A 26,267-nucleotide genomic window follows, 5' to 3' on the forward strand; every position below is an offset into this window, starting at 1 on the left:
TCGAGACCGCAACGAGATGCTACGATTACGAGGTCCAAGCCCAGGCCATCCAGCAGATCTCGGCGGCCCTCGAAAGGCAACGACCGAGCGAAACCGGAGGGAGGCTGCCACCCCGAAAAAGGGGCAGGCGCAGTCGACCAAAGGGTCGACCGCACTGCGCCGCCCGTGTGGCCACGGCCGGAGTAGAGGCGCCACACGCCGGGAAGACGTCATGGCCGCGTCACGGTGACGCCTCCCTTACAGGGGAAGGCTAATCGTTCTGCAGGCATTCCTGATAAAGTTGCTTCGCTCGGGTACGTGCCTGTGCCAATACGTGCGCCGGGGTAACCGCAGCGTAAAGACAGCTATATCCACCTCAACAGTACAACAGAACGCTGCTCTTACACCTGGACCACAGCTCCTGACACTAGAGGGTTCGATCACCTTCCAATCACCCTTATTCGTTCGATATTCCAAGTCAAAGTACTGCGCGTTGATCCAATGGGATAGATTTCGGCGGATCCTCGCCAGCAATTCCAGTGGGGACTTCCTGCGAAAAGTTCAGGATAGCGTAGCGGCGGCCACCGTCCGGGCGACCATACAGTCCCCACAGCTCCTACTGTACATCTGGCTGCTTTCTCTATGGGTCGCACGACGCCAAGCAGAGCCCCGCGTCCTGCGGACCAAACGGCCCGAGTACTGGACTGACTTCCGGCGCATAGACGCCGTCTGCCGACGCCAGGTCAGCCTCGGCCATCGGCAGAGTTGTCAGAGTATCTTGTCAGCCATCTCGGGTGCTCGTCACGGTTCGAGGGCGTGGTATATATTTTATGGTCGCTCCTGCGAGGCCCCACAATACGCCAATCAATCCTGGCCGTCGCGATCACCATGGGAATTGGCGAGATGAACCTGAAAGAGCGACTAGCGGACCTGTTCTTCTACCGGTCACAAGCGACTCTTGTTCCACCGGTGGACCGGAGGAGACTCCAAACCACAGTCTCCTGCTGCCTGCGGAGCCATCAGCCTTCCTGGACGACGGAGCAGATTGCAGCTCTGTGCGAACAGCTGATCACTCGTCACGAGCTGCACGAAGCGACGCAGCGCACCTGGTTTCGACGGCCTAACTTACCAGATGCTAGGGAACCTGGCTGACACGGAGAAGGACCGGCTGCTAGACTATTTCAACGACATCCGGTGGTCTGGCCGCCTTCCAGAGGCATGGCTAATGGCTGCCGTTGTGCCCGTCTTGAAACCGAGAAAGTCTACCAAGGCACTCGCCTCCTATAGCACCGTTTCCCTCATATCAGCGGACTGCAAGGTGTTGGAGTCTGTAGCATTTACGCGCCTTGAGTGCATATCACTAGCTCTCAATATCTTCCCGCAACAGCAGACTGGGTTCTGCCATCACCGGTGCACTGCTCTCTCCATCTTAGTCGTCGTATCGTCCCTAGAGGCCACAGGCTCTGGAGAAGTGGCACTTCTTGTACTTCTTAACGTAAAAAGCGCTTTTTATGGCTTATCCCATCCGGTCATCGAGCGCTCTCTCGATGACCTTGAGGGTGGCTCAGGCGTTTCGTCACGGCGTTACTCACAGGGCGCTCCCTTCGTGTAAGGATGGCAAAGGCTGCGAGTTCCCCTCGGGTGGTCTGTTCCGGATTGCCGCAGGTATACATCCCTAGTCCCTTCCTTTTTAACTTAGTGCTGGCACTTCTCTCTTTTACCGTTCCACCAGACCTCCGGCATCACGTCTACATCTCGGTATACGTCGACAATGTAGCTCTGTAAAGCGGGGTGCCGCTAGGAGCCTTCCAGCCGTTCGGTCTTGCCTGCAGCGAGCCCTGTACGAAGTTTGCTACATCCACATATCATCCGTATCACATATCCACATATCCACATATATCCACATATCTCCGTATCATCCACGAAGATGCAGGTTCTTCTCGTCCACCTCAGCATAACCATACGCCGTCGAGCAGTCCCGGTGGTCCTGGATGGCAAGCGCATACCATGGTAGCAGACCGTGGCTTATTAGAGTCTGCAGATAGATCACTGGCTCTCGTGAGCGCCAGCGGCCAAGGCGCTCATCGCTCAAGTGCTGAAGGTCCAAAAGGCGGTTTCCCGTCTGCTGTTCAGCGGCAGAGGATGGACGCCACAGTGGGGTATCCATCTACGCCGCTGCGGCTACGTCAAGGCTTCTTTACGCGCTCCGCTTTCTGGTCCTACCACGGGCTCGCGTGGACAGCATGCAGCTACAGCACCGGAAAGCCATCCGGGTGATTTTTGGCTTGCCGGGGAGTTCACACATCCCTGCCACCCCAGCCGAGACAGAGCTGGCCGCAGTCCCTGCCGCTGCTATAGCGTAGCTAGCCTCCGTCACGTCGGCAGGCAGCATTGCGCTCAGGGTAGCGTGGTATTGCTCTCAAGGTTGCCGAGCCGACCTCACTCGCGCATGGACAGCCTGAGTCAGCTGTACGAGAAGGTTGTCGGCCGTCCCAAGGTAGCCATCCCGCCACCTCCTCCGCAACATCAGTCTCTGGAAGTGCCTACTATCCTGGAGGGCCTCACGAAAAGGCAGTCCCCATCCTGCGCCCTTTACCAGGCATTCATCCTTCCTGCTGCAGTACCAGCTGGACGGACATGTCCACATCTACACGAACGGCTCCGGCCATCCGGACTACGCATCTGCCACAGCCTCCTGCATGTTCCCTGCCCTTCAGCGCTCGTGAGTGTGCCGGTCGCCTTTCGCTGCGAGCTCCACCACTGCTGAGCTGGCTGACGTACATCTGGCTGAGGACCTGCTGGAAGAGGAGCCCCCGCCCGTCCGGATTATCCAGTCGTGACCTGCGGCTCACGACCAGCGCTCCTCAACGACCGGACACCGTTGGCCTTGGCGTCGTCCTGCTGGGGGGGAAAGCTTCGCGCCCTTGTTTCGAGTGGCTTAAAGCGATCGCTGCAGTGGCTCCCCTCTCGCATCGGAGTCCAGGGCAACAAGGAGACCGACTCTCAAGCAAGGGCTGCACACCACGCCACTGTGCCCTTCAGCGCCATTACAAAAGCCTTTAACTATCTGCTATTCAAGGCACACGTCGCAGCTGCACATTACGGCGCTCCACCCGGGGATCGGCGCGTCGCCAGCGGCCGACCCCTCGTTCCCTCCCTTATCGTGACCTCAATGCAGGAGCGGTTTTCCTGCTGCGCCTGCGGATCGGCTGCTCCTGACGGCATCTCGCAGCAGAGCTGGAAGGCTTTGTGTTTGAATTTCCACTTAACAGAACTGTTTTCTCGTACATTCAAATTAGAATCCGATGCCATCATGTCTGCAGGTTGTAAGTCATACTTTACGAATTTTATCACACATATTGCTTTGAGAAATTAAATTAGTTCAATAACGTACTTGCGCTAGGCCGAGGGCCTACAAGAACGAGGACGTATGCTACGCTAACGGTACCACCACCCAGTGGCCGCGGCCACTTATAGACCCTTTGGTTGTTTACAAATATAGGCCCTGGACGGCTTCCACTTTTGCTCACTTACGTAGCCCGCTAAATGTAGCGAGCAGAAAAGGCATTAGTGGTGATATCGAGTAGCAAAAGTGCATTTAAAATCTAAGCCCACAGATTTGCAAAACTGTGGGCTTAGATTTAGACTTAGACTGTGGGCTTAGAACTGAGGCTTAGCATGTACGTAACGTAATTCTACAAGTCAAGCTTGCCGTAAGTTATATAAAATATTTTATGTATTAATCTTCAGGCGTAAAGGGCATGTCTTTTATCTCAAAACTTCAAAATAGACTCACCGCACAGACAAAGGACTTAAAAATTATGCGTGGCTCTGCCATCGCAAGGAAGAAGACGACGCCGGAGTGTGCGGACGAATTCAATTCGGCTCTTGTTCTACCAATGCTTTCGTGGCGATTTTTCACGATTTCACTGGAATATTTGCGCACGACGGCTTCATGAAGTTTCACGGACTGTGTGGACAGTTTCCTGGACACTGTGAGTGTTTATCTCTACCTTCTACAGCGTTTTTACCACCGCCGCCACCTCGCTAGCCCTAACGAGGGGAGCCTCTAATCCGACGTGCCGAGCGCGCGCTAGCGCGGCGCCGCTTCTGGCGCGTTGCTCACTCTTCCACGTGGTCGCTGCCGCCGCTTGTACTGCAATTATTGTGCTCAGATATGGAATACCGAGTGGCCGGGGAGGACATTGCCGTGGAGGAAATCCCCCCGGATCAAGGCTGGCAGACTGCCACGTCTCGCCGCGCAGTAGCCAAACGTCAGAGCGTTAACCCTACTCCGCCGTATGGCGTGTTTAAACGTGGAGGAACTGAGACCCGCGGCCGCGAAAACGTTAAAAACACCATCATCCGCTCGAGCAGAATGCTGCCATTGCCAAAAGATGACATCCGTATTATTATAAGGCCTCGTGGGGGATTAACATAGCAAAGGTTCGCCCTGCGGTGGTTGCCGACGCCATTGCCGCCTCGGCCGGCCTCGGCCCGGCACAACAACACTCGGACACGCTATGCCCCAACAACAAACAGAATATCTTAGTGGCAAGCACTCCGCTCTGAGAAAATGGTAGCAGCTCACGTGCGAGTAAAGCAAACTTGCTTCCAAGGCGTTACCCACAAGATAAGCGCCTACGAAGCGGCACCACAGTCCACTTGCAAGCGAGTCATCCGCGGGGACCCCGTGCAAGACGGGCCGACGGACATCGACACGAAAATCCTCAATGACAGAAATCCACTGGCATAGGCACCACCACCGCACTAATCGTGGCATTCGACGACCATTGAGTGCCCAATTTCGTGCGCTACGGATCGGTTCTTATACACTGCACGCCATACCGCAGGCAGGTCGATATATGTTACGCCTGCGGTCGGCTCGGCCACCGTGCGGACGTGTGCCCAAACCCCGGGGACGTTATCTGCCGAGGCTGTGGTGCCCCAAACCCCACGCGGGAGTACCACTGTGCATACAAACGTAAGCTGTGCGGTGGGCCCCATCTCACCGCCGACAAAGCCTGCAAGGAATGCTGCCACATTCAATACGTGGTGCGACGACGGCGAGAGCACGCTCGACGAGGAACGGCGACGACTGTACTACAATGCCCAAGTCCGCCATCGCTACCACCGAAGACGACTAGCCGCACTTTCCTGGAGGTGCCCGGGCCGCTGACAACAACCGATCCCAGTCCAGATCCTGGGGCCGATCCCGGAGCTGCTCCAGGGGGGTCGTTGCCCGCCTGGAGCGGCTCCGGTTCCGAGGTGCGCCGCGTGGCGCATCTCGGGACCACTCTGTTTCTCGCTCCAAGTCCAAGTCCGCCTCCCGTTCTGGATCCCGCTCCGGGCCCTCCTGTCAACGATTGTCAAGCTCGCCGGCACCACTAACGAGCAACAAGAAACGAGGCACCCTCACTTGGACGGACGTCGTCCGGGGAGGAAGAAACGACACCACATCACAGGTAAGGTCGGGCTCACTCCCAGAGCACGTTACAGACACCAACACATCCGATATAGCGTAACTGAAACGCGAAAAGGCCGCTATGAAAGGGACAGTCTTCAAGCTTACGGCCGCCATTGCCGAACTACAAAACGACAGGAGCGCGCGCAGCCATTATACCCGCCGCCGAGGACGCCGCCAAGGCAGTAGCCCCGTCACCACCGCCGTAACCCGTTAGCGCTAGTGGCGCCGACGGCGAGAGCGCGCCCAAGAAACGCACCGTCACTCACGCCCTACCAAAACTGAAAGCCAAGTTAGAAGAGATTAAAAGTACGCTGGTCGGCAATTAAAGAGAGCCTCCGCTTTTTCGGAGAGAATATGGCCCGCGTAAAGTCCACCCTCACGGCCCACGGTAATCGGTTGGGGACTGTCGAACATTGGCACTTGGCAGCAGCGGCTGTGCCGACCGGTTCACTAAATCTGCGCATTTTATACCCAGGACACCACCGCCTTTCCCGGTGGCTTTGGATCTGCATCGTCGGTGGATCACCGTTGCACGTGCCGTACCTCTTAGACTATCGCACGTTTTTGCCGCTCATCTAAAAACTGCCGTTGCCTCCAGTGTGACGTCAGCGAGCCGCGGACCAGGATTGGCAGCCTGAAAGAGGCGCTGACTACAAAAGGAACTGTGCCTCACCGTTGATCCTCACTTGGCAGCAGCGGCTGTGCCGACCGGTTCACTAAATCTGCGCATTTTATACCCAGGACACCACCGCCTTTCCCGGTGGCTTTGGATCTGCATCGTCGGTGGATCACCGTTGCACGTGCCGTACCTCTTAGACTATCGCACGTTTTTGCCGCTCATCTAAAAACTGCCGTTGCCTCCAGTGTGACGTCAGCGAGCCGCGGACCAGGATTGGCAGCCTGAAAGAGGCGCTGACTACAAAAGGAACTGTGCCTCACCGTTGATCCTCACTTGGCAGCAGCGGCTGTGCCGACCGGTTCACTAAATCTGCGCATTTTATACCCAGGACACCACCGCCTTTCCCGGTGGCTTTGGATCTGCATCGTCGGTGGATCACCGTTGCACGTGCCGTACCTCTTAGACTATCGCACGTTTTTGCCGCTCATCTAAAAACTGCCGTTGCCTCCAGTGTGACGTCAGCGAGCCGCGGACCAGGATTGGCAGCCTGAAAGAGGCGCTGACTACAAAAGGAACTGTGCCTCACCGTTGATCCTCACTTGGCAGCAGCGGCTGTGCCGACCGGTTCACTAAATCTGCGCATTTTATACCCAGGTTTGTGCAATCATTTATAGCCAATTGTTATTTTGTTCTATTTTTTTCCTTGCCGCTGCTGCCAAGCTCTTGTACAAGTGTTTGCTGAACTGCTAATTTGAACTGACGACTTTACTTTGAAACTTGTTGCCTGCAGTTTCTTGCCATGAGTAAGGGTGATAAGAAAGATGTTTCGACACTAATATCTGATTTTCAACGGGAAATACGTGCTGAGATAAGGTCGCTGAAAGAAAGCTTAAAATTCTGCAGTGATACATGTGATGATGTGAAGGAAATAGGAACCGACATTAAGGCACTCAGAGCCGAAATAAAAACACTAGTTTCCCAGAACGAAAAACTAAAGACCGAGAACCAACGGCTCGAAAAGAAAATTGAAGAACTTGAGCAATATCAAAGAAGCAACAATCTTGAAATAAAAGGTGCACCCGAGGAGCTTGACTCAACTGTCCTGGTTAAAAAGATAAGTGAGCTAGTAGGCGAGCCAATCTGTGATAGTGATATTGACATCTGCCACAGGGTATCCACGGCAAAAAAGAATGAACGAAACATTGTTGTCCGGTTCATTTCACGCACGAAACGTAATGCGCTACTCGCGAAATCAAAGAAACAGAAGGTGGTTTCGACTGACCTAGGCCACAAGGGCACAGCAAGTGCTATCTATGTTAACGAGCACCTGACACGACAGAACAAGCAGCTCCTTGGTGCAGCCATAGCAAAAAAAAAATCCGCAACATGGAAATATGTATGGACGAGTGGAGGAAAAATTCTGGCTCGCAAAGATGAAACTTCAGATGTAATCCGCATAACAAGTACTGCTGACTTCGATCTCATCAAGTGAAATAAGGGAGGACAAAATGGACAAAAATTATTTTTCCTTGTCAATGGAAAAAACAGCACGGATGAGTAGTGATGCTTGTTCTAGATCTGGTTTTACCTTAATACATCAAAATATAAGAAGTCTTAAGAATAAGAAGGAAGAATTTGATATATTTTTGCGTTCTCTTCATGCTGACCCTGATGCAATACTGTTCACAGAGACATGGCTGTGTAATATTGACATGTCTCCTGAATTCCCCAATTATTCTGTAGTGCGATTGGATCGCGCTGGAAGAGGCGGAGGGTTAGCTATATACATGAAGCAGCAATATTCCTTTCAAGTACTTGATGGCCTTTCTATGAGTAGTGGCGACATAGAGTGTCTAGCAATAGAAACGAACTCGTTTCTGCTTACTGTAGTATACAGACCCCCAACTGGATACAAGCGCCGTTTTCTAAGCCATTTAGAACAACTTATGCATTGTTTTAATGACATAAAAAAACCATACTTCATCATGGGTGATGTGAACATTAATATGATGAGTCAAGATTTGTATGCGCTTGATCTGATAAACCTTATAGCATCCTATGGATGTGAAAATGCTATTTCAGAGCCTACCCGTGTTACTCACAACAGCTCCACATCTATCGATGTCTGTATAACAAGCGGAAACAAAAAACGATTACAACGCAGGCATATTGTGCTCAGGCCTTAGTGATCACCTACCTATTTATATTTTTGCGCAAAACTTATTCATTAAAGAAAAACGTCCAAATCTCCCGCGATATAGAAGTATTACTGACAAAACTCTTCTTAAGTTTAGCGAATTAATTAAACGAGCTGACTGGTCACGTGTGTATGTGCAAGAAAATCCAGATAGAGCATATGACACTTTTTTAGAAATCTTCGTTCAATGTTACAACACTGCTTTTCCGCTACAACAGTTCAAAACAAGAAAGGGTAAAAATAGAAAGCCATGGATAAATAGTGACCTTTTAAAAAGAATCAAGCAAAAGAACGCACTTTTTCACAGATTTCTAGCAACCAGAGATATTACAATATTGCGAGAGTTCAAACAATTTCGCAACAGGTTAAACAGTGACACTAGAAAAGCAAAAATAGCCTATTATGAAGTAATGTTCTTGCGCATAAAGTCAGATCCTGCAAAAATATGGAAGCAAGTTAATTCTTTAACTGGAAGAACGGTGTCATGCAATACACCCAAAGAAATAAAAGTTAATGATATTGCTTTAGAAGGCAGGGAGCTTGCGAATGCAATTAATCATTACTTCGTGAATATGGCTGTTAGCGATGAGGATACAATGCAATATGAAATTGGACTAGGTAACCAGGTGAATTCTCTCGTGTTGAACGAGGTATCACCAGAAGAAGTCCGCAGATACATAGCAGAACTAAAGACCAACATTTCAAGTGGTTACGATGACGTAAGAGTGGCTCCAGTTAAGGCTGTTGCATCTATACTTAGCCCGGTATTAGCATATCTTATAAATTTTTCGTTTCTGGAGGGAACTTTCCCAACAAAACTTAAAGTGGCGAAAGTTACTCCTATCCATAAAGGCGGCATTACTTCTGAATTAACAAATTATCGACCGATATCCGTGCTACCAGTCTTCTCGAAAATATATGAAAAATGCGTAAACAACCGTCTTACGAAATATCTCGACAAACACAGCCTATTATCGCCATATCAACATGGTTTTCGAAAAAACAAAACGACGGAAGAGGCTCTAATAAGTGTAAAAAACCACATAATAGAAAATATTGAAAATAAGATGTTTACTTTGGGTGTCTTCCTTGATCTGCGTAAAGCTTTCGATTCAGTTGACCATCATATCCTATTGCTGAAATTAAGCCGCTATGGAATTCGTGGTGTTGTCCTAGACTTATTTAAAAGCTATTTATCGTCAAGATATCAATTTGTTGGCATAGAAAATGTAGAGTCCGAATACTTAAGCGTAATAAAAGGAGTTCCACAGGGATCTATATTAGGTCCCGTGCTTTTCCTTCTATATATCAATGATATTACGGATGTTCAATATACACCGGAAATTACAATGTTTGCTGACGACACTAGCCTGTTCTTCACAGGATCTACTATTCATGAAATAGAAGCTTCAGCAAATCTATACCTCGCTAAACTTTCAGGTTGGCTAACAAAAAATAAACTAAAGCTAAACACACAAAAAACTAAATTTGTTATGTTCAGGCCTATTAACAAGCACATCCGCGACAATGTAATAATTTATTATAATGACCAACGCATCAAACAAGTAAACACACAGAAATTCCTAGGAGTCTGGTTCCATGAACACCTATCATGGACACCACACGTGCAACATCTCTTAACTGATCTGGCTCGCTCTGTAGGATGTCTCAGTAAAATTGCTTCCCTTCTACCTTCGTGGTTAACTAAATCACTCTACTATACGTTATTTTACTCGAAACTACTATACGGTATGTTGGTGTGGGGAACAACAACTAAAACAAATTATGATAGGTTAATAATCCTGCAGAAGCGCGTGCTTCGTATTCTGGAAAAATATAAAGGTCATGCCAAGGACATGGCCACTGAACCACTTTTTCTCAAACATGAAATCCTATCTGCAAAAAAAGTATATAATCTAAAATTGATGCAACACATACATAAACACAAATTACAGGATGCCTTCCCAAGAACTGTATCCACGAAATATGGGTTCAGAAGCTCTAGCCGAAAAACTAAAAAAGTACGCACGAACTATGGCAAACAGACCATTGAATATAAAGCAGTGCAATTATTAAACCTCCATGAATCGAATATTGACCTTACATTACAAGCCAAGAAGCTCAAGCGCAATTATAGATCATTCCTCCTGACTACTAACCTCATAGTCGATCCATAAGTGTAGTCAAATTATGTTTTGTATATTCTGAGATGAATTTAATTGAACAAAATTGTTAGATTCCATTTCAATGTATCTTTTGTAAATGTATAATGTATTGTAGAGCGTGTTGCATATACATGTATAAACAAATACGTATGTGATCCGATGTAGAGATGCAGACGCATTGTACTTAATGAATCGTATATTGAGTCGTGTCAACTGTTGTAGACTGTCTTGTTCATCAGGGGGCCAAGACCTCGTCAGGCTTTCTCGCCTTTAGTCTTTGCCTCCCGCAGGGAAATTTTGTATTCTTCCTGCAAAATAAACATGTTTGATTTGATTTGATTTGATATCTCGAAAACGTCGTAGTCCCCGCCATTGCCGCTGGTAAGCCGGTCTCGCCACAACACACCACGCCCAATCTACCCGCACACGCGGCCCCCTTCCAACCGTCAGGCGCCCGGACCGACCCCCACAAGCATCAAGATGGCCAGGCGAGATGAAACGTTCCGCATCTGGCAGTGGAACTGCAGTAGTTTCACTGCGCTGAAAGCCACCCTGCAGCAATACCTACGCAGCCACGACGCCAAGCCCCATGTAATCCTACTGCAAGAAACTCTCACACACACCGCCACGTTCACCGCTTACCTGTGGTTACCAGGCCTCGCGGGAGGGCGTCGTACCACCACGCTGGCCTCTAAAAAGCTCACCTGCCTCGCGCATGACCTCGGCACGTCCGAGGTGGACAACGTCATGACGGAGATTCTCCCAAGCGACGCGTCCCGACAAAGTGTGTACATCCTCAACGTGCACAGCAGCCCCAGACAAAAGAGTCAACGTTTCCGACGCCTATTCCAGAGAGCCATCCGTCTTGCAGGCTCAAACCCGATCGTGATAGTTGGCGACTTTAACGCTGCGCATCGCACCTGGGGTTACCTGTATGACACCCCCAAGGGCACCGCGCTGTGGCAGCATGTGAACGATCTGGATCTCACCCTAGTGATAGACAAGACGTTCCCTATTCGCATCGGCACGTCCATGCACAGAGACACCACTCCGAATCCCTGCTTCGTGAAGAACACAGCCGATGACCGCTAGTCCAATCTTGCGAAGGATCTTGGCAGCGACCATCTCAAACTGGCCGTGCACTTATCCACCATCGTCAGGAAGCCGAAGTCGTATACGTGGGTCGACTGGGACCACTTGCGTAAGACTCGCGCCTCATGACTCCCTCCTGACACTGCCCCGAACCTCGAGACGTGGACGGCTCAGCTCAAGGTCGACGTCGGTAAGGCCACGAAAACATTCAGCACGGATATGCCAACCGAGAAGATGGACAGCCGCCTCGCCCACTTACTCGAGCCCCAACAGTCTCTACTGACACGATGGAAGAGCCAGCGTCTCAACCGCAGGCTCCGCAAGCGCATTGCAGAACTGAACAAGAGCATAATGGAACATTGCAGCGCCCTATCCAAACAGCAATGGGACGAGGTGTGTAACTCGGTCGAGGGACAGGTCAGCAACGGGAAGACGTGGAACCTCCTCAAGCACCTTCTCAACAACACCAATGCCCGCATGAACCAGCGCCACTCGCTCACTAAAGTCCTTCACAAGGCCAAAGGCACCGCTTCGCCGGTTGACGTCATCAAGAACCTTGTGCATACGCGCCTGCCGATATCGACAGGCCCACCGACCCCACATCCCGATTACACAGGTACCGACAACATCCTCCTTGACGCCGAATTTTCCGTCGAAGAGGTACGCCGGCCTCTCCACGAACTAAACGGCCGTTCCGCCACGGGCCCCGATGGCATAACCAACAAGCTCCTGCAAAACTTAGACGACCCCTCCATCGTGTGCCTCACGGGCGCCATCAATGACTTGTGGGGCCGGAGCTAGTTACCTGAAGCCTGGAAACTGGCCCAGACGACCCTCATTCCTAAACCGGGCAAGGCGCCTGGCGTCGATAACCTTCGCCCCATCTCGCTCACGTCGTGCGTGGGTAAGGTGGCCGAGCATGTCGTACTCAACAGAATCGGCCGGTATCTCGAAGACCAGGACCGTTTCCCACACCACGTGATCGGCTTCCGACCCGGGCTCTCGACGCAGGATATATACGATATGCTTCTCCTGAAACACCAGATCATAGACGCCGGGGCCACTTGGGGCACCTGCGCCATACTCGGCCTCGACCTGGAGAAGGCGTTCGACAACATCGAGCACTCGGCAATAGTTAAGGAGATCGCGGATCTAGGGCTCGGTCGCCGGTTCTACAGGTTCGTCCGCTCCTTCCCAATCCGTCGCAAGGCCGTGCTTCGTGCCGGATACCTCACGTCGGAAGAAGTCGAGTTCGGACAGCGTGGCACCCCCAGGGCTCCGTCCTCTCGCCGACGCTGTTCAACCTGGTGACGATTCGGTTCTCCGAACGCCTCTCGACGATACAAGGCCTCAACCATGCGGTATACGCGGACATCACCACCTGGTGCTCCGCGGGGGCGGACGACTTTTATCGAATCCGCTCTGCAGGAGGCAGTCGAAATCGCCGAGTCCTACCTCGACCACACGGGCCTCAAGTGCTCCTCCGCGAAATCGGAGCTGTTGCGGTACCGCCCAGAACGACAAGGAAAAATGCCCGAGGAATGGCAACCCCCGACCGAGTGAAACATCACCGTCCGCACCAGAGACGGTCGCCCAATCCCCAGAGTCGACTCGATCCGTGTACTGGGAATGATTATCGAGGCGGGCGGATGAAACATCCAAACGATCCACAAGCTGACGACAAAGACGGACAACGCAATACGACTCGTACGCAGAGTGGCCGACCGTCACCACGGTCGACCACCAAGAAAGAAAGCCAACGACCAAGAAAGCCGACGACGTCGCTTTCGTAGACGCCGCCGCCTACCGATGCAGCCGAGCCTTCGCCGCGGTAGCGGTCTTGTCCTCGCAACGGACTTTAAACGCCGCCACGGTACGCACACGCGACCCAGAGGTGGCGGAGCAAGTGGCCTTAGCCCTGGCAATGTTCGACGATAAGCGAAAGACAATATTCAGAGGCTCGAGAGCGGCCATCAAAGCGTTCGAGAGAGGAGTCGTCTCCGACCAGGCGTTACGCGCCCTCCGCGGCGCTGATCCGAGCACTCTCAAACACCACACCGTCATCTGGTTTCCCGCCCACTTGGGTCGGATCTCGGGCGCCCCACCCAACATCAACGAGATAGCCCACGACGCTGGGCGCGTGCTTACGACCGCGCCTACCGCGTTTCGATGAGTTGGAGGAGAACAGGGACTCCCCAGTAACGTAAAATGAAATCTCTAAACACTTTTACTTGGGACGACGTCTCTTTCCGCCTCCGCACCCCAAACAGGCCGCAGGCGCTAACGCTACGCTTGTTACAGAGACCCGCCACTTACCTTACACACAGTGGCGTAGCTAAGGTCGTCTGGCACCCGGGGCCCATAGGTCTTCTATGGGCCCCCGAGGACGAGCGCGCCGTTCATCCTCCCCTGCTAGGCTCCACCCACCCTCGCCGCTATGCTGCGCAATGCTATTTTATGCGAAGCGTATTACTAGAGCTCAACCCAGCTCCTCAGGCGCGGCGGTGTCGCCTTCAATACCACGTGACACCGTGACGTCACGACACAGGAGAAACGGGGCTCCAACTCGCGCCGTCGCGGCGGTATATAAGCAGCTGCGCTTGTTTCTAGGTGGCTTTGGCTCAACTCTTGCAAGATGGGCTGGGTGGGAATCGAACCAGGGTCTCCGGAGTGTGAGACGGAGACGCTACCACTGAGCCACGAGTACGATGCTTCAAAGCGGTACAAAAGCGCCTCTAGTGAATGCGGTGTTGCCTTAGAAACGAGCTGTTTCTAAGGCTCAGGCGTGCTTCGCTTGCTCAGGCGCACATTTCGTTGCCGCGCCGAACGCTGCGTTGCTCGACGCTCACCGCGTCCAATGCGGGGCGCGTAGTCGCTGCGCCGTAGCCCATTGTCTTACACCCCTTGGCGAGTCGACGGGAACGCTGTCGCGTTCCACTCTTGAAGGCGAAGCAGAGTAACGCATGAGTTGTTTCTTCGTCTAGCCGAACCAAATATAGCCAAACAACAGCAGTTCACCAGGCTAAACAGTGGTTCAACTAAAATAAAGGCTAGTATGCTTCGCATCCTGGGCTTAACCTTAGCTAAGCCACAGCAATTTTTTAAATTCTGCTTTCACTCTATCTACGCCAGCTCGGCGAAGCTGCGCACGCCAAGAAAAACCCAGCGAGGCTCGAACAGCTCCACTGTAATAAAACTCACTTCGTGTTCCGGCTCCGACGACTGATAAGGTCAGTGACCGGAAGTTTCTTGGGGCCGCTCTTTCGCTGCTGTTATCGCTCGAGTGAAACCGTTATACAGAACTCAAATGGCAGCTGGCAAAGGGCTTTGCCTTACAGTTTCGGCGGAACATATTTGTTTTCTTGTATATTCGAATAAGAGTGCGAGGCTATCATGTCTGTATCTTGAGGGAAAGTCGTACTTTACACAATTTTTCACACAATTTGCTTTTCAACATTAGTTCAATGGGGCACTAGCCCTTGGCGGACTGCCTAAAACAATGAAGACGTATGCTTCACTTCCGCAGTCATTCGCGTGCGTGACTTGTATCCACTTGCACACGGTGGAATGGAGGCAGAATTTTTTAACGCGACAGCGTTAAGGAGCTCGTGTCGCAGAAAAGCCTGTGTCGTCGGCGTCGGTGGCGTTGGCCGTGAGCGATAAATTCCAGCAGGCACTTCACGAATAAAAAACAACTTGCAAGATGGGCTGGGTGGGAATCGAACCAGGGTCTCCGGAGTGTGAGACGGAGACGTTACCACTGAGCCACGAGTTTTTTTTTTCTTTATTGCCGGAAGTTTTACCAAGCTAACAAAAAGGGCATCATTTCTTGAAATAAGGTAAGCGATACATAAATATACACTCACACACATTCAACTTTGTGCGCATGCATATTGTGCGGTCAGTCACATTGTGGCTGGCCATGTCAAGTTTAAAATTCCTTTAATGTGGCGAGGGGCTCAATCCTCGCCAGCCAATCCGGAGGACATTCTTGTTCTTTAATTACATCAATGAACTTGGAAATGGCTTCCCGGAAGAGCAGCCGCGCAGGCCGGCTGTCAGGCTCACAAAAGAAACCGGCCATTCGAGCCCTCCATAAACAGTGGAGGCCCATTAGCATAATTAAGTCCAATGGCATGCCATCCTCATTTTCTACCGTCAAAAATCTAATACCTAATGGGCTTAAAGGCAATTCTTTCTGTAGTGTTCTTTGAAGAACGTCCCAAAAGAAAACCCCTGCCCAACAATGCAAAAAAACATGGTCAATTGTTTCTAATTGTTTACATATAAGGCAGTTTGCTCCCCATGGTAAATAAAAACCCTTCTCTTGTAAAAAGGCCCGTACCGGCAAAGTTCCGGTATGGAACTTAAAGAAAAAGGATTTAGTGCTTGGCTGCACCTGCATTTTCTTAACACGCTTTAACACGTCGTTTCCCTGTCCTCCACTGTTTATGGCTCTGTACATCGGAACCGGCGATGCTTCAAAGCGGTACAAAAGCGCCTCTAGTGAACGCGATGTTGCCTTAGAAACGAGCTGTTTCTAAGGCTCAGGCGTGCGTCGCTTGCTCAGGCGCACATTTCGTTGTCGCGCCGAACGCTGCGTTGCTCGACGCTCATCGCGTCCGATGCGGGGCGCGTAGTTGCTGCGCCGTAGCCCATTGTCTTACACCCCTTCGCGGGTCGACGGGAACGCTGTCGCGTTCCACTCTTGAAGGCGAAGCTTAAGCGTCCTCCAATTTTTTTTCTACTGAGGACCAGTGGCAGCAGCGATCCCGTCCTACATGATTGCCCTTCAACACGCATTTTTCGTGGTTGTAACTCGGCTTAGGGTGACTGCGACCACGCCCTGCCTCTTCACTTGTCGCTAAGTGTCATGGGCCCTACCGCGTTCTGGAGCAAACGTGCTCGCTCCAAGAGGTGAATGTGACGATGTGCTCCATGATTGACCACTGGACCGGATGGTTGTTCGCCTGCAAAATTACAACGGAGCTGTCTTGGGCTAGCTTCCAGTGTTTTGCGATGTCCGTGTGCAAAAACTTATCACGTGGGCCGCATTTAGGTGGTTATGAACCTGTAGTGGGCACGACTCTGTCGCGAGCCCAGGGGTTGCAGCGGAGCGCCAGAACCTGTGTAGCAAGCTCTTAGAATGGAGTAGCGCGTCCGGTGCTTGCGCCGCGAACCCGCGCCGCTCAACTTTCTTTTTCTCTTTTTCTCATATTTTGCAGTGACGACCGCGAGCGCCGACCTTTAGCGTTCGCGCGTAGCGGCGTCGGTGGGCACTACAGGGCCCCCCGTCCAGGCGGAACGGCAAAATGTAGTCATCGATGAAGTGGAGACGGTGGTGTCTTGGTTACATGCAGATCCGCGGATTCGCCGGCGACATCCGCGGGGAGCTCCGTAGGAGGCGTCTCGAAGTATGAGGCAGTATACTGAAACTACCTCTTCCCGACCATTCGATTCTCGACCTGCAGCGGCGCGACTATCGCATCAAAATCCGGCGAAGAAGAGGGCTCGCGTGCAGGTGGCGCGAGAATAGAACACGCTAGCGCGCTCGTCCTGAATGGCAGCGGTGTCGGTCGCTCCCGAGATCCCGCGGCACCCCATGGCTGGCCGGCCTAAATAAACCGTGGCTACGGGGGCTACCTCGTCGCGCCGCCTTCCCACGCATTGGTGACTCGGACGATCGAACCCAGCCTTCCCGCTAACTAGTGACGCCAGACGACTGAGCCCTGCCATGCCAGTGTCGGCGCACCGACTCTACTAAAGCGAGTATAGCGACGCGGCCCCACGTACGCGGTCCGGCCGGCAGACTCCCTGCGATTGTAAGGTGTCCGGGACTTCTACATCGACATGTCGGACATCTGGTTCAAAGCTGGACAGCTATTTCCTTCTCAACAAGGTTCCAGGCTCTCTGGCTGCGCGTTCCAGGCTCCGGGAATTAGTGTCTCGTCTGAGAAAAAACGTGGGTCGAAGGCGCTAGGTTCGGATGCACAAAGACGCTGTAGTCCGAAGATCGAGGCGGGACGGGTGGAAGTTGCTGAATGCAGTCCTGTAGGCATTGAAGGTACTGGAACGACTGGGGCGAGGGGTCCGAAGGAACGAAGTCTCCAGAAAGACGCAGGGGTGCATCGTAGACGAGATCGACCGGAGAACAGCCAAGGTCGCGACGAAGGGTAGCGCGTAGGCCGAGAAGCACCATAGGAAGGTGGTCAACCCAGTGCTCCCGATCCAGGTGCACATTGAGGGTAGCCTTGAGTTCGCGGTGGAGCCGTTCAACCATGCCTGTAGCACAGGCATGATATGCTGCGGTACAGCAGTGTTCAGCGCCGAGTAGGCGGTTGAGGGAAGTAAAGAGGGTACAGTCAAAGTGCCGGCCGCATTCCGTGGTCCCGATGCTGGGGCAGCCAAAGTGAGAAACCCATGCTGAAACGAAAGCTTTGGCGACTGTTTCCCCAGAGATGTCCGGAACGGACACGGCTTCGGGCCAGTGGGTGAAGTGGTCAATCATTATTAGAATGTACTGGAAGTCAAGAGGGAGGAAGTGGTCCAACGAAACCAAGACAGACGTGGTCCTAGCGACAGCCAGGTGGCAAGAAAGAGTGCGTCTTCTTGTGGTGGGTCGCTTTGTCAGTCTGGCAGCCGAGGCACAAACGTGTCCATTGGCGAACATCAGTATTAATGTTTGCCTAGACGTAGTGCTGTGTAACGAGGCACTCCGTGGCTCGGATGCTGGGATGGCAGATGTCGTGAAGGCAGCTGGAATGAAGGGGCAAGGTGCAGCCGCTGATATGTCACACTGGAGTGAACCAGGCACAAACAGGTGAAGAACGAGTTTTAGATGGAGGGAACAGGGATGGTCACGGCAGCGCTTGCAGCTCAGGGTCATCTATCTGCAACCGAGCTAGACGTTCCCAGTCCACAATTGGTGTAGATGTGCCGAGGAAGGTGATATGGGTGAGTGCATCAGCTGTCTCATTTTTGGTGCCTTTGATGTGCCGGATATCCATAGCGAAGTCCGATAAATAGGCCAGTTGACAAAGTTAACGCATGACATACTTGGAGGAGCTTTTACTGAAGACATACGCCAGAAGCTTATGATCCGTTAGTACATAAAATGACTGGCCCTCCAAGAAGTGCCGCATGCGCTGAACGGTTGAGTAGATAGCAAGAAGTTCGCGGCCAAAAACGCTGTAGCGAGTCTCAGCAGGTTAGAGCTGATGTATTTTTTGTTTGTTTTTGTGCAGGCTTCCCACATGCCAATTTGGTTCCTAGAGAAGCCCAGTGGATGGCATGCGGATTCGATTTGCTGCTGCTGAACTGCGCCAATGGCCACACTGGAAGCATCCACCATGACGCGAGTGAGCACGTTAGTTCTAGGGTGGATGAGAAGCACCGATACGGCGACGGCTTGTTTAGCAGCCCTGAAAGCAGCTTGAGCTTCGGGAGACCAGGAAATTGCCAATGAGGAGCTCTTGGCCATGCGGTCAGTCAACGGGTGCAGAAGCTCAGTGCAGTTCGGAATAAAGCGTCGGGAGAAATTCACTAGGCCCAGGAACTTGCCCAGCTGGCATAGGTAGTGGGTGCAGTGAAGTCTTGCATGGCCTGGATGAGGGAGGGAAGCTGACAAACTCCCAGCACCGAGATCTGGTAACCCAGGAACTTGAGCTTGGAAGACCCAAAGATGCATCCCTGGGGGGTTGACAATCAAGCCAAATTGTTGAAGGTGTTTACGGAGGTGGCGCTCATGATCTTGTGGATTGGAACTTGCAATGAGGCTGTCTTCGATGTAGGCAAATACAGCCGGGAGTCCACGCGTTACCTCGGCAACGAGTCTTTGGAACGTTTGACCTGCGTTGCGTAGCCCAAAGGGCATGCGCACACACTTAAACAGCTGAAAGGCGTAGTAATGGCCGTCTTCGGGATATCGGCAGGCTCAACAGTGATTTGGTGATAGGCCTTGACAAGGTCCGCCTTACTAAAGAATATGCGCAAAGTGCCTCGAGCGGCTAGCTGCGCAGCAAAGTTGTGTCCATTTGTGGGCTTTCACACACGGAAAAAATTATATGAAGCACATATTTAGCAACAGAAACCGAGAGTTTTGCATGTCACTCTACAATTTCCTCATTGACACTGTCAATCTAACTATATTATTTGAGAAGCTGATTAATTAAGACTATCTAATTAGGGAAAATTTCAAAAAATACTAGAATATCTCCAAGCAACGGCAAACATTACCTTGTTTCTGTCCAGCTATATGGCATTCGCATACTTTTAAACTCTGGCTAATATTAGCTGGGACACCCTGCAGGGTGTCTACATGGTTGACATTTCCTAATTTCCTAAGTTTTCCAGGTTTTCCCTGAGCGCCTTTGCAAAATTCCCTGAATGAGCCAGAACTTTGTTTTATATCAAGACGGGCTGACACCATGTTGCCCGATGCTGTCACTCTCTAGTAAGCATGTTGAAACAAAAAAAATGATTTAATCCAGTTTGAATAGTAAGGAGTAATATCTATTTTATTCAAAAATAAAACAGAAAGAAGGTGATAGTAAAATGCACAGTGGAAAAATGGTAAAAGCCATTCCGAATCGAGTCAAACATTTTCAAATACGAATAAAAAGGAGATACATACAGAAGTTAATATTTTTGAATGTCAGCTATTTCTATCAACTGATAGCTAACTCATCGGTATGAGGCCTGAACTTTGTCACAACTAAGATTCTCTCAGCAGCTGGGAAGTCAACCTCAGCTGTCCTGAAATACTCTCAGCCCATACACAATATCGCGGTGATGGGTTTCACTGCTTTAAAGAGTTTATTTTGGTTTGGATGAGGGACGCCTGCATCTCCGTGTCAGCCAACACTTTTGTTTTTTGAGCTCAAGCTCCTTCAAAGAGGTGGCGGCACGCTTCCTTTCTTGTTAATTCTTCAGTGTGTCGGTCCTTTCTATTCTCATCCTCCTTCAGCCACGTGTTTGCCTCATGGATCATTTGAAGCATCCTCTTGATCAGTTGTACAGTCAACGACCGATTTTTCAGGTGCCATATGAGCTGCGAAAACATCCGAAAAATCGGACAGACTGAAAAAAATGAATACGTGTCTTTAACTGCTCTTAACTCTTTTGTTACCGCGCATATTAAAATCGATCACCGGGGCTGGATACTTTAGATCGCCTATTTCGACATGTTGGAGCCGTTTCATATCCACTTAATGCCATCCAGTAGTTAGTACAGGCACTTAACTTTCAGAGCCACTTAAAATTTTCGTGCTTCAGTGATGTTGTGATTTCTGATGGACCTTTTTGCGGACGAATGTGCATATGTTGTAGAGAAAGGCATGGCTGTCACCTTCTGCCGCGCTTGAGCAAAAATCATGTCGCTCACGATTACACTGCACTAGCATCCAAATTTTGCAATCAAATGACTCCCAGTAAGTCAAGAATTAAATTATATGGCCAGCTTCACTGTCCGACAATGCTGAGTGGTGATAATTAACCAAAGATGATGCCAGCTGTTTACTAGTGAGCTTTGCTTTGGAGTCCGAGTCGTTTTATACCACCAAAGTGTATTTCTGAATGTCCGCCGCATGTCTAGCATGCGGACCTGGCACTTTCAACCAGTTTCCAAGAGTACTGGTTTCGCTTCTCTCGTAAAATCCAGGAAAGGGGCACTGCCGGTGTCAATGCACAGTTATTGAAAGTGGCTCCCGTGGCATCATTCCGAGCGGCTGCGTCGCGAGAAAAGCGTCATGCTCAAAACTATGCTGCACCGGCAGTTCAATTTAGTAATGAGGACTCTAGTTACGATTCTGAAGATGACAGCAAAGCAGATTCAAGCTTTGACGGCTACGATATTTAGACTCAGCATGGGAAATTCGCAACTGTTTACCGGCGAGTTTAGGTTATGGCCTTGAGCAGTCTCCTTCCTCGCGCACTTATCTGCAGATATTTTTGCAAGACCTGAGAGCTCTCCTGATTATCTTCAGGGCGTATACTTCGCTTGGTTATGATGTGCTGCCATCGGCAGCCAAGAAACTTCCGTTCACACCAAGAAGGCCACCCGTAGCACATCTCGGCCCAGCACTGCGGATCAGCGCAAGACAGTTTGCAAAGGCGTGGGATTTCTTCCTACTTTCTACCAACCAAACAAGAACTGGTAATTCTACGAACTACCAGTTCTTTCCTCTCTGCAGGAGTGATAAAGACAATCTCCAAAAATGCAAACAGATATGCTTGGATGCATAATCTTGTAGTTGCCCAGCTACGCTGAGAGCAATTGGTCCTGGAAGAGGTGCACGACTCTAGACGAACTGGTGAAGTATGTTCTCTGTACTTCTCATCGGACCATCCTCAGAAGATGCCGAACTGATGGAACTGCAAAATGTGGTATGAGGACCGCAAAGAGGAACAAATACCAGACATTTTGTGAGAAAAGTGCGAAGTGCACCTATGCTTCACAAAATCCAGGAACTGCTGCACCGCATGGCGTGAGCGACGAACTGGTCTTAGTTCTTTTTTTGTATCCAAACGGCGGTGTACTGGGCATTTTTTTTTTAAGACGCTATTCCTGGGTTATTTATCTTAGAAATGTATATTCGGAATTTCCTTTGATACCAATGTTTTAGCAGATATCGTTTTGTATTGTTGTTTTTATCAACTGGCAGCAAAAATGTCACTTTCTAGAATTTTTGTTTGGGACGTACGTTTTTGGAAAGAGAATTTCATTATGCACAACATGCTATGCTGCCATGTGTGCTGGAGTATTATTTGTAGTGGTACATATTTTTTTTCCGAGACCTATAAAAAAACTACCATTTTCTCACAGTAACGAAAAAGTTAAGGGCTCAAATTGCCACAGGCACGTCCCAAAAAACTCTTAAGGCGTGCCAGTACACTTATTAGGCATATCGGTGCTCGTACTGTGACAGGAAAAGGGGGGAAGCACGCGTGTTTATCTAAGGAATTGTCACTGTGTCCCGTGACAATTTCCCCTTCCCACAGTGGTTAAGCTTTACCGCGTAACATCCCTTTATTGACGCGAAGCTAGCTTTCAGATACTGGCATAACGCGCTGTGCTTTGCGAGCTTCGAAGCCAATCGCGAGGATTACAAAGGTGGAGTCGGTGCCATTGCTGACAGCGGATAATTCTTACAATGAAAAACATGGCAACGCATGGCAAGAAATTAGCGAACGTAGAAGCAGCTAGGATTAACGTTGCGCGGTGGTGGCTACGGCTGCTAGCGGATCTGCGTGCGAGAGCACCGGTTCGAGGCGGCGAGATAATCAAAATGGCGGCGGAGGTGGCTTATTAATGCCATTTCAGAACTGCAGTCAGGGCAATATATACATTGACTCTATGGAGTACGTGGTGGTGCCGCGAAGCCGTGTGAATTATTGGGCATTATCCGAAAAATCGGGCGTCTGGAAAATCGGTCGTTAACTACTCTGGCAATACCCCGTGCCGATGACACGGCGTCAATGACGATTCGTTGCGATTCCTCTGTTACTGGAGCCAGCATTAACATAACTTTCGTTCCCTTTCAATAAAATTACAGCTAATTTACCCTGGTAGAAGCACAAATTCCCGGAGTTTTCTCCGAGTATTGGCAGACTATTGAAATTCCCTGAGAATTCCCAATTTTCCGGATTGGTAGACACCCTGCCCTGAATAATAGCTGAAATGATGGGCTTCTTAGTTCGGCAGTCGTGTTGATTTTAGATATTTAAACTGAAGTAGTTGCAACAGAAATGATATACAATGTTTCCAAAGTGTGCTTCTAGAATGTCCTTTTTTTTCTTTCTTGTAACTAATACTTGCATCCAGAACAGAGCACATACTTTTAAATCCTCTCGTGTTGCTGGATACCGTCAAGTTTTTGTACAAAATAAATTTAAGCAGTTTTCTTGAAGTATTTAGGTTATGCAAACAAACAAACTGGTTCAAACCAGTTTGAATTGTTCTTTTTCGCTCCGGAGTTTAACTAGAATTGTATTGTTATTAGGTCTCCTCAATTTGGCTGCACTTTTTGCACTAGTTCAGAAAAGTGTCGTGCCAGTGCAGCGCCAGTTCTTCAAGTGTAAGCGTAGCGCGACACTAGCGCTCTCAGTGCAGCGGTCAAATCGAGGACAAAAGTGCGAGAACGTACAGGCCTTCGTCTGCTGCGACTGGGCGGCTGTGGCTTTTCTTTTGTTGGTGTGTGCCACTAGCTTAAACGTGTGCGCAATGGCCTTTTTGGTCCTGTGGAAAGAATTTATGTATTAGTACCTAGAAATTAGTTCAACTTCGGCATCATTATTCAGAAAGCATGACCGAGCGCGGTTTCCACACATTTCTGAATCATATATGGCACAACGTTTCAAACGACTGACCGATGTGGTTTTTAACGTCGAGGTAGCGGTAAGCTCGTGAAAATTAATACAAGCGACTGTGACCTGAGGGAAAATCCCGGCCTTCAGTGCACTTAGCAGCAGCTGAACCCGGAAAGCGCCCTTAACAAGATGCTGTCTACACATCCTGAAGAAAACTGGCGTCCGTGCTGCGTTACTAATAACAGGCGCCGTCGATGCCTTCTACCAACACCCGCATGGCCACGGAGGCGCATGTGTCGTCTGCTATCAAAAGCCTTGCACTACGTGCACGAGAAAAGAACTTGCGGAGAATCTAGTGCCGAAGTGTACGTGAACTCGTGCAGCACGACGTCAAATCGAGTGCCGAAGTGCAGGTGGCGCTAGCTGCACTGGCAAATCGAGTGCTAGAGTGCTGCACTCCCTGAACTAGTGCAGAAAGTGCAGCCAAATCGAGGAGACCTATTGCTATGCCTCCAAAATGGAGCTAAAGTTTCTATCCAATGCTCTGGTTTTCAACAATGCACAATGTGGACTGGAGAGCACCCATGAATGATCCATGCTATAGCACCAAATTCAGTTGCGAGAAACACGTGTCCTGTCCGTCTCTTTGTCTTCAATGTGTTGTGTAGCCTGCATCAATTATTAGAAGAGATTTTAATTCAATCGTGTTCACTGTTATGTTTGACTGAGTCTGTTTCTTTTCATTATGAGAATACATTGTAACAATCTTTAGTACATTGTAGCAAAGATTGACTTTAATTGGGTGCAAACACCTACCACACAAGGGCAAGACACAAAAGACATCAGAACAAGGGATTTTAAAATTCTTTCATTTGAACGTAACACCTTGCCACCACAACATGCAGCAGAAGAAATAACCAAAACAGATACAGTAACATTTTATGAAATGTATTTCTGCTCAGCAGTACACTACCTCACTGGACACAGTGAACTGCATTTAAACGCAGTTTGCTTGAACAGATCGAAAGAGAACCTGGGCGCCGATATCAGTTGACTACATATAGGCACTCTTTGTGAACTTTGTACCTGATGCCGAAATAACTGGAATCTTTGCTGGAGTTATGCTACGTATAAAACAGCAGCAATCTACGAACCATGAGGGAAGGTCAAAGGCTCAAGAAACTCTGTTTCGTCGCAACTCCTCTTTGGCATTCACTTTTTTCAGGTTATTAACAAGTGCGTGCATCCTGTTGCATATTCTGTTTCATAGAATCAAATAGCAACTGCCCAAATAATATATGCTTGCCATGAAAGCAGAAGTCATTGAACTTGTTAACAAGCAAGAGTGAGGAGAAGGAGTAGTCATCATGATGATTATGCAGACAGATGTCACTTGGTGCATAATATAGTAGTGCATCAACTTGAAACAAAGGGAGCTAAAATTGCAGTGTGTTGCACAGTGGCTGCAGTGATTTCTTGACTTCCTTTTGTGACATGCATGCATATGTGAAATAAGCTGCCAGAATTGAAGCAGAACACAATTATTCCCTTTTTTGCCCTCTTCAGCACTAAAAATAAATGAGTGTTTCAAGCTATTATGCCCTCAGCTTGAACAAAGCTCTGGGCAAACTAAACACTTTTTCCATTACCTTTGTATTATGTTTAAAAGGAGCCTACTGAATGTTGAACAGTTAGCATCGCACAAAGAGTCAAACGTACATAAAATGTACAAAGTCTCAGGTCATCAGCTGAAGGATGGCACTGGCTTTATGCAACCACGGAAGACTTGCAACACTTCAAGCCATGCTTATATCCCGGACTTCCTCTTAGAATGGAAACAGGTCCGCACCCATGTCCACTTGAAATTGAGACGAATTATCCACAGGGTCGAGTGAGGCCATGTGGCCACTGAAATCTTGCATCTTTTGCCTGGGGACGGGTAGGGGCTTGGTGCCGTGACGGATAGTCATGTGCTGAGTCAGCTGATACCTTCAAAAGATAATCAAGGGAGAAAAGTTGAGTAAACAGGAGTAGCAGCAAATAAGACTACCATGACCAAGCAGTCACACTGAACCTAAGCTGTGAAAAAAAGCAATGAGGTGCTAGAGAATGAGTTGGTAGGCACACATTTAAAAGTTTGAAACAGTGACCTATAAATGCTTTATGAAAGGAAAGCATGTAGTACTGTAAAGGCAGACACATGTTAAGTCCTTAGTTCTCCAAGATCTCGGTAGGTCAAATTTGCTTCTTGTGTTGTAATCAGGGCATCTACCAAGTTGACATTTCCAAATTCCCTGAGTTTTCCCAGTTTTCTCTGTGCGCCTTTGCAAAATTCCCTGAAAGAGACAGAAGTTTGTTTTATGTCAAGACGGGCTGACACCATGGTGCCCGATGCTGTCACTCTCTAGTAAGCATGTTGAAATAAAAAAGAGAAGGAAGGTG

General features: G+C 49.8%; 1 protein-coding gene across 1 annotated transcript in view; it reads right to left on the bottom strand.

Moving 5' to 3' along the window:
• Nucleotides 1-24,750: 24,750 nt before the first annotated feature.
• LOC142579976 (uncharacterized) overlaps nt 24,751-26,267 on the bottom strand; it is a 59,542-nt gene continuing 58,025 nt past the window's right edge. The window contains exon 5 of the mRNA XM_075690670.1: nt 24,751-25,814. Coding sequence (XP_075546785.1) covers nt 25,701-25,814 — 114 coding nt within the window. The 3' untranslated portion in view covers nt 24,751-25,700. The remainder of the gene's footprint in view (nt 25,815-26,267) is intronic.

This window comes from Dermacentor variabilis, chromosome 4 (assembly GCF_050947875.1).
Source record: "Dermacentor variabilis isolate Ectoservices chromosome 4, ASM5094787v1, whole genome shotgun sequence".
Taxonomy (NCBI): Eukaryota; Metazoa; Arthropoda; class Arachnida; order Ixodida; family Ixodidae; genus Dermacentor; species Dermacentor variabilis.